We start from the raw sequence: 12,562 nt of genomic DNA, 5'->3' as shown, positions 1-12,562 counted from the left end.
CTTAACTTAGGTCATTTATTTATTAACTATTCCAACAATGGTCTGTATTGTCATGTTTTTGATATTTTATTTGTTCTCAGACATCTCTTGCAAAACAGATCTTAGTAAAAGCTCAACTATCTCCGACTCTGCATCCTCAGATTAGCCACAGGTTGGTTTTATGAAACAGTTCATCCTGATTGAAGATACACGTTTTCACAATCTTGTTTTGCTGTTCCAACTTTATTATGCTCATCAGATCTGGCAGTTTGATCATATTTCCACAAAACATAACAAAATAAATCTGTCTTTCATCATATGTATCTGAACTTATGTGAACATGTGTCTCTGGGTGTGCACAGAAAGGTAAAAGTAAGTTGTCTATTCTGTTTTCTTGCAGTTGAATTACCTGTGATTAAACAAAACAAATAAAGAGATCTGTTTGTCACTTTAATTTATCCAGTTGGTTATATAACACAACTGATACTGGAGTCCTGTTTGGCAAGCAAATGTAGACAGGAGATTACAGACATGCCAAAACTGGCAGGGTAGCATATAGAAGCTTCTTTTCAAATAAGAGTTCATGTAACAACAAAACTCATTTTTCTGATATGATAATCACTTTTCTGCAGTTTCTTTCATGAATTCTATAAATATATACACTGGCACATAAAAGTCATACAACAGAAACACTGCACAAACACGCTAGCTGTCCTCCTGAATAAGGTCTCTGGCTTTCTGCAGGTTGTGACTGACAGCTCCATCTAAGAACTGAACCCAGGTCAGCTCGGATTCTCCACACACGTGACTGGACCTTTAAGGGCAGAGACGAGAAAAGCGCGGTTAATGACTAATGTGAACATTAAATGAAAAGTGACGTTCCTCATTTATCATTAGTGTTTAAAAGAAACCTCATTTTATCAAATGCACTTAAAGGATAACTCAGATTTGCAGAACACCACCCTGTTGTTTCACGCACACATCCACCTCTCCTCTCCGGCTTTTACTGTTCTCAATAATGATTGTAGGGAACTTTAATCAGCTCTTCATCTGCTGCCATCATTGATCTATGTCAACTGAACTTGAACTCAGGGATTCTTTCATGATTCGTCACACTTTAAGTTCCAGACCAGTAGTTACGGGGCATTAGCTGCTAACTAAATATACACAGAAGAAGCTGTTCTGTAAGTTATTCAAATGTCAGCTATGGTATTTGAGTAGTTGTTAGTTCAGTAGTTGGTTGTTTGGATTGCAGTAGATCTTACCTGATGATCTCAAGCACTTTCTTTAAAAGTGTTGCCAATTTAGAAACCTGTAGAGAGAAGATGACAGTGGGTGAGGGGATGATGTGGGATGAATGCCTGAAGCTGCAGTAAAACGACTCCTTTTGACTTCACAAACATGACTGTTTGTGCTAAAGTGACTAAATTAAACTATAACTTCAACTACATCAGAAACAAGTAAAACCAGTGTTCCACAGAGACGTTCAACCAAACAGTAATGAACACAGAACACAGCTGCTGATCACAATGAATTCACATAATTAGTTTCAGGACTGATCAAAGACGTATTGTAAAAATCTTTGGACAGAAGAAATAAACTTCTAAGTTGTAGCTTTTAAAAACGTACACACAAGGACTAAATAATTTTTCCAAATGAGCAGAAGAACAATGACGCTACTGCATCAACAGAACCTATAAATCCTGAGGTAGTAGGAGCAATAATACCAAAAGTAACCAGTAAGAGGTTATTACTTTGTAATCTGGTCCTGACACTTTTCAATAAAGCGAATGGGTCTAAATGCAGGTAAGTTCAACTGTAAAGCTTATTACTTCAACTGGTAATAAAAGGTACTAAATAGGTGGAAACAAAACCGGAAAAGTAAGATTATTGTCCAAATATTAAGATGATCTGTAGCAATCTGCTTTAAGAAGGTAAGGTGTGTGTGTGTGTGTCTGTCTTACATTGTTCTCTACTCCGCTGTAGTCCATGGGTGGGTAGAGGCACAGAGCCAAGTCATCAACACTGAGAAGAGAAGATAGCGAGAGACGGAGATTGTATTCAGAATTAAAAGCAGATTTTTTATTTTGCTAAAACCTAAAGAAAAAGGGGATTGAGTAAAAAGAAAGTAAAATAGTGGATGTTTGATTTGTCACATTCACTAACAACCAGTGAGAATGCTTTCAAACATGCACTGTCTAACTTGAACTGCAGCTTTGCAGAGTTTAATTCCAGGAATTAAAGGTGACAGGCATCCAAGAAGAACAATGCTTCACTTTGTTGCTAGAAATGTACAAGTTCAAGTTCAATCTTAAAGTAGGGAAACTACGATGTAAAAGTTCTGCCTCAACATCACCGATTACCGTTTATTCATCAGTATACGATGTTATAACGTGACACTATGACTCTGTGTGTGTGTGTGTTTGCGTCTACCCAGGACTGATTTCACAGGTGATGTCGGCCAGGTCATCGAGCTGGGCCACGTTCTGAGGTGTACTGACGTCACCGTTGGTTTTGACAGCCGATGTCAGCTTCCTCAGGCAGGCTGCTGAAGCCTTCATCAGCCCCTGGCATGGACCGATCACACGCCGATCCTTTTCTGACCAGTATGTGTCCTGGTTGCCTCGAGGTTCATCCCCGTCCTGATCATCATCAAGGACGTCACTAAATGGATCTTGGACTTCGGCTAAAGCCTGGTTGGTGTAGAAAGACAAAGAGGTCATAATTTGTTGATTCACAGGGTGTGGGTTTAATATGCAGATTGGTAGGAATTCAGATCTTTTGTGTGTCCAAGCCTTTTTGACTATGTTATGCAAATTGAGCAATTTAAGCAAATTAACTATGTGCAGACGCCTGTCTGGGACTGGTGCTTGAGATGCCTGCATTCATGTTCTTGCCTGTCTACCATACTGACTGAGTTAACCACCACCCCAGTCCCAAGCTCAAATTAAGCTTCAGAAATCAGCAGAGATGAGCAACATACCACTGTTTCTTTTAAGCTTGTAGTCATTTTAGTTAGTAATTACTTGATCATTTGTAATGAGTAGAAAGAAAGAATGGGTGACACCTCTGTCGTTACACACATACACAGACCTATATACAGTGAATGCCTGTTTAGTGTCAATGTTCTGACAGCATCATCCTGAATATGAAGAAAGAAGAAGGGTTCCCACCAAAATAGGATAAAATATATTTTTAGAAGACAAAATATTTTATAAGGCTGTTAAAGAATTCACAGTGTGTGTGTGTGTGTGTGTACCTGTTCAATTTCCTCTATAGCATCTTTCACAACTCCAATCTGAGCTAACAGAGCCACAAGAACTGCTGCTTTATTGTCTGTGGAAGACACACACGCAAACCATTTTTACAACATCTACTATATTATCAAGGCATTTGTTATAATATTATCATTTCTTGATTATGTTTTTTTTAGTTTTAATCACTATTCTAAAATGACTTATTTATATTTTTTCTAATATTCTGCTTCACTTTGTCGATTTTCAATGCATGAAAGAGGATATAAATATGTGCTTTCTGTATTAATTACACACAATAGTTGGACAAAGCAGGGCTGAGGTCCTGATTTTCACAGCGACTTCTTGGTTATTGAACAGTTTGACTGGTATCAAAAGTCTGAAGTAACAGACTTTCAGTACAGCTTTGATCAATGCTATCAAATACTACTACTCAAACTACTTACACCAATTAATCTAATAAATTGAAAAATTGAAATTTATTCTCCATTTACTGATTTTGACCTCAGTAACAAATGTATTTATCTAATCTAATCCTATAAAAAAAAAAAAAACATTCATTAAACCTGTCAAATTAACTGACCTCGTGGCAACTGGGCAAACTGGTCGCAGGCGGACCACACACTTCCTGTTGAGGTCAACTGCTCCTGGCTGAGACTGGAGCAGAAAAGGATGAACAACAGAGAGGAAGGTGGATGAAGAACAGCCTTATAACCTACTCTTGTTGTCCTGAAAACAGCACTTTAGACTGTGCTGTGTGAGATAAAGTGCTAAGAGACATAGACTGTATTTAACTTTGTGTGTTTTTATTCTATGTTGAATTCATTTAGATTTAAAGTAGGTCTCTGACTATAATTTAAAGGGAAAAAAAAGTTCTTACACAAACATATAATAAAGCACAAATATAAAAGAAAATATATGTGTACAAAGTTATTCAAGCCATGTATTACAACAATACTAGCATAGCTGTGATAACAGACTTTATTGATCCCATTGGGGAAGTTGTTGTTTTGGACAGCTGCAGTAGATGATGCCTCTACTCTGGGGTTTCTGTGTCTTGCTCTACTGACTCAGCTAACTGCCGCCCATGTTGTTATAGTACAAATGGCTATTATAGACAAAATAACTACCACTGACTATGGCAAATTAATTCTCTTTAATAATAATTAACTTAATTAATTAATAATTTTGTATGTACCTCTGTAGCGGTGTGCTCAGTATGACCTCCACTAGCTGTGTGACTCCCTCCAAAACCTCAACAGTGGCATCTCTGACCTGCCGCCGCAGAGTGACACCTGAGACACAGATAAGAGAGGCTAAGATGATCGAAACACTGTCACACACTAGTCCTGATGTGACATGGACATCAAATAAAATCTTTGCATACATCACAATCTTATATGCATGGATGAAAAATGTTATTGCCATTTTCTCTTTTACTTTGTAGTAATGACACAGCAAAAGCTGAAACATCTTAGCACATATTAGTGAAAATTAAGAAATTAGTTTGTTCTTCTGGAGCCAATTCCATGCCTGCTTTAGTGAATGTGTGTATTACCTTGGCTCTTAGGCAGCCAGTAATACACTGTAGACAGAGTCAGGACACTCTTCAGGGTGGACTCTGATAACTTCTCTCCATCCTGTAGAGAGAAGAGAAAACAAAGCAGCCAGAATAACAGAAACTCACACTTTCCTAAACTGTATTAACATTTTTTAAGCCTAAACCAACTGAACATTAGTTATATTATTGGTCCAAAACAGTCTTCTGTCTTTTCACACCAGTATAAAATTATAGTTATTTGATTCCATCTAATCACTAACAGATTTTTGATGAGTGTGATGACCCAACAGAATTCTTCAGTGTGTGTGTGTGTGTGTGTGTGTGTGTGTGTGTGTGTTCGCTCCAGTAAATCTTTAAAACAGACTTAAATTCAGAGGAAGAGTTTTAATTATGGAGGACCCAATCAAGTTTATGGTGAAATTGAGGAGTAAGAAATGGAAATTAGTGTGTGAGTGTGTGAAAAGAAGCAGAATTCACTAAATTATTTATGCTACTCACTGTAAAAATACAAACTCACTGTGATTACTATAATAATCTGACCTGTTGTGATGGTAGAGGGGGTTTGGAGAAGGCCAAGCTGAGTTTAGTGGCTTCCTGGGACACGGCCTTCACTGCCTGGTCTGAGGGCAAAGGAAACAGTTTGGACATTTGAGGCGAGGATTCAGTCAATAAGTGAATTTAATATGTGTTGTTGGGACAGGACAAAGGTGGGATGGCACTAGATGAAGGAAGGCTTGAATTCTAAATGACTATTAATAGAAATCAGCTCCATGCAAACTTGAAAACAACCTTAAATAAGCAAAATGAGCCTGTGGGTCATTTGTGTTTATTTATTATTATTTATTTGTGACATGTTTCAAAGAGTCAAAACACCAGAAAGGGTGGTTACGATAAATTATACTCAACTCAGAGTGTCCCAGAAGTTGGAGAGGTTGAAGGCTCCATCTGACTCGTTGGACTCTCCGTCTGGGGTTGAGAATGAACATTAAATTAGAAAAATTAAGTAACTTTTATTAATCTAATTTGAAGGCGAACAGCTTCTAAAGGTCCAAAGAGGTACTGATCTTAATCCTGGTTGACTTCAACTGATGGTGTACATGCAAAATGTACACAAGCAATCAAATAACTATTAAAAAGCGCAGTTGGTTTCAGTTTAACTAAATAACAAGATCTAATCCATCTTTTCAGATAGTTGTCACTAACTTAGATTTAATGTTGTTAAACTTTTAGAAGCGGCAGCTAGCTAAGTGTCCATGTTGTCATTTTGTTTACCAGACAGGGAAATCTGATAACAGTCTCTCAGACAGTAAACTAGCACTGCTACAGTATAACAACTGTTTTATAAGCAAACACCGAATAATAAATAAAAATAACAATAATAATAACAAGGAAACTGAGTCCAGTTGACAAAAAATAACCCGTTTGGCTTCGTGCTAACATTAGCACAGCTAGCTTAACATACGCGAACTAGCATAGCTGGGTTGCTGTTCAGATATTGGTTCCGCGTCAGATCTAATTTGTCATAATTACCTCTGACTCGGTCTCTGATACACTGGATGGAGTTCAGTACGTTCCGCAAAGGCACGGACACATTTCCACTACAATTATCAGCGCTCATGGCACCAAAGCTTTCGGACAACTACATACATGCGTGTTGTGGAACTACAGAAGGACCGGATGTTGAGCTGGGGACACTTATAAGCAACGCAAGGAAGCAACGGTGCTGTCGGAAAAGTTTAAATGCGACACACCGGTACACATTAGTGGCATCTTGTGGTTAAAAGTATTTAAGTACTGCAAGTAAAACAATATAAGTAGTTATGTATGAGGACAGAGGTTTGCAGCAGCTTTTCAACAACAAAATAAACTCTTTAAACATTAATGTGTAATGCTTTGCTTTGCTTTTGCTCCTTTACTTTGCTCACTGCACTCTTTGTAAAACTACTTTAAAGTTCAAAGTTTCCTTCCTCCTCACAATAACACAAAGATCTAAGTTGGTTTTTTGACTGCTGGCTGTAATTTGCTGATCCTGATAAAGTTCAGAGAGCTGCACAAGTTGAAGATGCTAGTCAACGAGCCTCTTCCTGTCTTTTTATTTTTGGGTTTTTAAGCTGCATTTCCAGTGACAGCATGGACCAGACAAAGAAGTGAAATAACCAACCTGTTGTATTTGCATTTACTTTATGAGGCAGCATGGTGGCTCAGAGAGTAGTTAGGCTGCAGCCACAGCAGCAACAACTGATGCTGAACTCCTTGAACTCTGGTTCTCTTAGCGTGGAGAATGCATTTTCTCCAGATAGTCAATGAAATGTGATATTTGATTATTTATCAACCAAATCAATATTAAAGAGCCTGCACAGTTTTTGTAATAGCTTATTTTATTTATTTCACAGTTAACTGCCACAGTTATAGACCTGCAATGATTAGTACAAGAATTAGGACAAATAACAACTGTCCAGCTGTGTACGTTATCATTCCTGTCTTCAGGCTAAAACATACACTGTTAATAATATAAAAATGCAAACACACCGTCATACAATCACGTCTTTACTGAACACTGGTTTAGTTCCAGTCAGTAAAGTCTCAAACGTGACGGCTTCAATTTGGCTGCTTGGTGAAAAAATAGGTTCCAGCTCCGATTCCGATGAGGCAAAAAACAAGACTCACACATAGAAACACAGCTGCAGGAGTCGCACGGCTCCTCTTCATCTCCAGCTCTGTGGATTAAAAAAAAAAAACGATAAGAATTTCTGTGTTTCAACGACATTTCTACTAAATGAAGAGCACAGCCACAGTGGAAAAAGATGTATGTTAAGTGTTCAAACCTGCAAGCGAGATTTTTATGAGCGTATAAATAACATTACAACTGCCCCCGAGCTTTTGTCTAAAGCAAGTTAGACCAAGTGGACTGATTCTCCCTGTGAACGAAAGCTAGATATAATCTTAAATAGAAGTGTTTCCCTGCAGCACTGTGGAGCCAGAGCAGAGATGAGCATTGATTGAGATAAATGAACACAGGATCTTTAAGAAAAACAAGTTCCCTAAAATACCCTCATACAAAATGTGTTTACACTCAAGTGACAGAGCTCTGGGGGAGCTGTTATCCTCCTTTGCCCTCTGGGAGCAAACAAGGAAACCAGATGACGTTAAAACCACACAGATGGAGGTCGGTGTGCTGGATGGAGGGAGTTGCCAGCAGAACATCAGGATCAGGATCTTTCTCTAACCTTTACAGATAAAGAACGTCACACTCCAGCAAAACCGAGGTCCAAACACCAAAAGGCAAAACGTTCATGCTGAAGGAAGTGCAGAGTCAAAACATCCATGTAATGTACGTGACTGCCGTGCACAAGCTTTTTAATAGTGATAACACTGTTGGTCTCACCCCAGCTCCTTGTGAGAGGCTGTGGCGAGGCTTGATGCTCCACGGTGCATGTGAAAACATCTCCCTCTCTGGGAGTGAAAGTCAGAGCTGAAATTCTGTGGAACGTCCCGTCACTGTTGTGGTGGTAACGCAGGTTTGACACCCCCTCTGTGACCTCCACCCCGTTTTTTGTCCAAGTGAAGTTGATGGTTGGGGGGTAGAAATAATTGGCCAAGCAGAAGAGAGTGTTAAACACACCGTCCTCGCCCTCATACCGAGTGTAGATGAAGGTGCTCGGAGATTCTGGTGATGGAACAGACAGCAGACGTTATGAAAAGGAAACTGTACTTGTCAATGTGATGGGCTCTCTAATAAAATCACGTCCAGTACCTTGTCGCATGGGGGCATCAGGATCAGCTTTCTTTGCTTTGCTCAAAACACTGTGACAGTGAGCATTTGCAGCTTGGGCAATTTCATAAGCGTGTTTTGTAAAGTTTTTTACATATTGTGATGGGTGAGGCATCGCCCACACCACTTCTCCTTTGCTGAAATCAGCATAACCGCCCACATCATCATCAAGGAGGACGTCCACACGCACCCCGCCGGATTCATAGCACCCATAGGTGTAATGGAAGTTATGGGACAGTGCTGTAAACGAGGGTGATGAAATATTATCACAAGATAATAGATAGAAAAACACAGCACTTATAAAGCTGTTGGCAGTTGAAGGAATAGTTCAGCGTTCTGGGAAATTTGATGCTTGATCTGTAGATGTGAAGCTGGATTTTCAGGAAATAGTCACTTCATGTCATTTTTTACATTTTGCTCAGATTTAGTTTTGTTTGAACAGGATTAAACAGATATAATCACATCACATATGAGCTGTAGAGCCGCTGCTTCATTGATTTTTGTAAGTTCTCCCTTCACCACATGACCTCACAAAGCTCACAGACACGCTACAGTTCAAGTTCTTATTTTTTCTTCCTCTTTTTTCTCACATACTGTTTCTCACAGATTACTTTTCGTTTTTTATTTAATGCACTTATTTATTTTAAGGCTCTTTTTGTAATAAAACATGTGTTACTACAATAAATGTTTAATCATGAGCATCCAGCATCTGCATGAAGCTGATTTGAATCTAACAGTCTACTTTCACTTTACACTTGCTGAGTTAATCATAAAAAGATAAGTAATAAAAAGTAAAACTGCAGTTTAATTCTTACATGTTGCAGAAGTATGAACAGCTCCAGTGAATATAATCAGCACGAGCAGAGACAGATTCATCTCAAATCAAAACCTGTTCAAAGAATGAAACGGTGGAAGAGAAACCTGCAAAATCAAACTTCATGGTCCTGAGTAGCCAGTCAGATACAGTTACACCACTGTTGCTAGGTAGATTATTTTATTGTCGGACCGCCTCAAACAGGAAGTTGAAGAGCATCAGTCACGTAGTATTGTCATATAATAAATATGGAAATAAAAGAATAATGTATGTGTATTTAGGAATGTGCACATAATGCAGGACATAAAAAAACAAAACATATACACAATTTATTATAATTAAGACTTGATTTGTGTCTAGTTTTTTCCATTTCTGTGATTGTTTCTTTGATGTACTCAGTTTTTATCTTTTTCTTTTAATGTTTTACAAGAATTGTTTTTCTGTTGTTTTGTTAAACTGACTGAATTTGACACCAAGACAGTGTTTTACTTTAACACACAAACAGTTGTGCATTTATCATTCATTATATTGTTTAGAAAAAACAAGTAGAATGATGTTGATGTTTATGTTTCTGCAGTACATCAACTGACCACTGGGGGGTAATGTGCACCTGTATTATCTTATCTGGTTTCTGCATCATGCTGAATTTCTTGCTATAGAGAATCGTGTATATGGATCAAGCATCGAGGAACGGCTGTGTTAGGTCAATAGAATATTTGTATGGGCTTCAGATGGGCTTTATTGGATGTTGTTGTTCTTCATAGTTTAGAAGGAAGAACGAGCTCATCTGTGAGTTTATGATCACTTCATTCATTCCTTCGTTACCTACTATATGACACTTCTACTCTACTCTAAGTGGAGATTATGGATTCTTGGCTCTTATCATAAAGCTGCAGTGTCTCATTTGCAGTATTTTAAATTTCTCATCTACAGTATGAAGTGTGACACATTGCCTTGTTTTTATTTCATTATGTGAATGGGATAGAAAACAGAGAGTGACTCCAGACATTGCTCATATTTCCTCTTGACAGTGAGTCACATCATTTCCTAGAGTTTTGTTGTTAGCTAAGGATTCCAGGGAAACCAGCTGTTTAGTTTAGTTACTTGACTACCAGACGCCCCTTTAAACTTTAAGCAACTCACTATCTGAATGTCACACAGTGATTCCTTAACGCCACTGTAATTATTAGACAACAACATAATTCACAACATAATTAAAAATTCATTAAACAACATTAATCATAGTTTGTGTGGAGCAGCGTGGACTGACTTTGAGTCTTATGTTAACTAACTAATTTTAGGGTACTTGGACTTCAGATACTTGGGTACTTTAGATACTCTGTCTCCTAAAAATAACACCAACAGAATAGTCCATACATCTCCCTCTCTCTCCCTCATCCAAACTATTATTCTAGTGGCTTGGATTTAAGTATAAAAATGGAAAATGAAGCTTTGTAGAATTGGTGACCAACTCAGAGCTGGATATCCCTTTAAAAGTAAAATACCTCTTTCTCTGTCCAGACTACGAAGTCATATTCTTATAGTCCTTTTGCCATGAACAAAGCACGAGGCAGGAACTGAGGGACTGTTTCTTATTACTTGGTAACTGACCAAGTGCCATGAGTACCCAACCAGAAATGTCTAATAATTCACCAACTGCACTGCAGAATTAGATATTTGAGAAAGTAAATGTTACTGATCGTCTGATAACATATTTGTTACCATCAACAGCATTTAAATACCATAATCCTTACTGTGTAGAAAACACAACCTGGTTTCAAATTCCCTACCACATGTAGCCTGTTTTTGAGGAGACAGAGCTGCTCCCCTTTCTGCTTTCACCAGGAGATGCTCAGCAAGTGAGCAACTATTTCTTTGATAAGCATGTTTCTTTATCCACATGGAGCCAAAGTGCTCCCCACAGAGACAAAAGTGCCACAGATCATTGGAAAACAAACCAGTCTAGACTACAGTGAACCAATCTAATGAATTTACAGTATTTTACATTGTCAAGGGTTCCTGTGTGTGTGTGTGTGTGTGTGTGTGTTACACACTTCAGTCTCTCCTGTTCCTCATTTCTACCCTCGCTCCTTCGTTCTTCCGTCTCTTTCTTTGTCATTTCCTTCTCCCCCCTCTCGCTCCCTTTCTGTCACTGCATTTTGTCTCAGACAGCTTTTCTTCTCACACACTTTCAGGGGAAGCAAATCATTTTATCTCCTCTTTTCTCACTCTCTCTTCTCTCTTGTTTCCTTCTCTGTCTCTTTTTTTTCTCTGCTCCCTCCATTGCGCTCTCTCAGGTGTGATCTGTGTGGGGAGTCACTGTCTAGACAACCGATTATACCGAATAATGAGGGAAAGGGTGGGAGGGGGATAGACTGAGCATGAACAGGGAAAGAAAGAGAGGGAGGAGGGAAAGAGAGGTGTAGTGTCAGACAGAGAGAGAGAAAAAGAGAGAGAGACAGAGAGAGGTGCAAAAGGAGGCATGAAAAACAGGAGGAAAAGCAATGAGCCGGGGATTAGAAAATGTTTGAAGGAAATGTGACAAAAAAAGACGAAGAGATGAGGAAAAGACGAAGAGATGAAAGGACAGGAAAGAAGAAATGAGAGGTAAAGAAAACATGAACAAAGAGAAGAAGAGGTTAAAGAGAAAACAGAAAGATAGAAGGATGATAGGACCAAAGAAGCATTAAAAGAGAAATCAAGCAAATGAACAAGCAAAAAGGACCAAAGGGAACAAGCATGTCAGACACACACACACACACACACACACACACACACACACACACATCACTGAGTGAGAACAGAGGCACAGTCTGATCTGGTGTGTTAGAAAACCCTATCAGTCACACAGGCTTTACTCTGTGTGTGTGTGTGATGTGTGTCTTAGCTCGACGATGAGTAATCAACGAGTCCAAAAACCTCCCAGAAACACACACACACACACACACACACACACACACACACACACACACACATTGTAATAGGCTTATCCAGCGCTGCAGCTTCATCCTTTAAAATGGGATATTTTTTTTCTCCTTTGCTGTTTAGAATGAAAGAAGATTCAGTATCTGCTGAAACAATATTGACTTTTGAAGAAACCTTCCTGCACATGTGTGGGTACATTCTCATTTTGTCTGTGTTCAAAATTTAACTCAGAAAAAAAGGCATATGAACAAGACAGG

The 12,562-nt window shown here is 38.6% G+C and overlaps 2 protein-coding genes across 2 annotated transcripts; both read right to left on the bottom strand.

Annotated features, from left to right (window-relative positions):
* Positions 1-201: 201 nt before the first annotated feature.
* On the bottom strand, positions 202-6,474 carry ccndbp1 (cyclin D-type binding-protein 1). Its single transcript, XM_026347165.1, has 11 exons — positions 6,325-6,474; positions 5,701-5,760; positions 5,335-5,414; positions 4,792-4,873; positions 4,432-4,528; positions 3,817-3,890; positions 3,239-3,315; positions 2,413-2,672; positions 1,944-2,004; positions 1,245-1,291; positions 202-793 (listed from the first exon to the last, which is right to left on the bottom strand). Exons 1-11 carry the CDS (start codon positions 6,410-6,412, stop codon positions 685-687), a joined length of 1,035 nt encoding a protein of 344 aa, XP_026202950.1. The 5' UTR covers positions 6,413-6,474; the 3' UTR covers positions 202-684.
* A 677-nt stretch (positions 6,475-7,151) lies between these two features.
* LOC113153508 (H-2 class II histocompatibility antigen, A-U alpha chain-like) lies at positions 7,152-9,509 on the bottom strand. Its single transcript, XM_026347167.2, has 4 exons — positions 9,382-9,509; positions 8,549-8,806; positions 8,180-8,461; positions 7,152-7,511 (listed from the first exon to the last, which is right to left on the bottom strand). Exons 1-4 carry the CDS (start codon positions 9,440-9,442, stop codon positions 7,393-7,395), a joined length of 720 nt encoding a protein of 239 aa, XP_026202952.1. The 5' UTR covers positions 9,443-9,509; the 3' UTR covers positions 7,152-7,392.
* Between the last annotated feature and the right edge of the window lie 3,053 nt (positions 9,510-12,562).

The sequence above is a fragment of the Anabas testudineus genome, chromosome 5 (genome assembly GCF_900324465.2).
Source record: "Anabas testudineus chromosome 5, fAnaTes1.2, whole genome shotgun sequence".
Classification (NCBI taxonomy): Eukaryota; Metazoa; Chordata; class Actinopteri; order Anabantiformes; family Anabantidae; genus Anabas; species Anabas testudineus.
The sequence above is the reverse complement of the archived record's forward strand: the minus strand, read 5'-3'. Positions and strand labels throughout refer to the sequence as shown.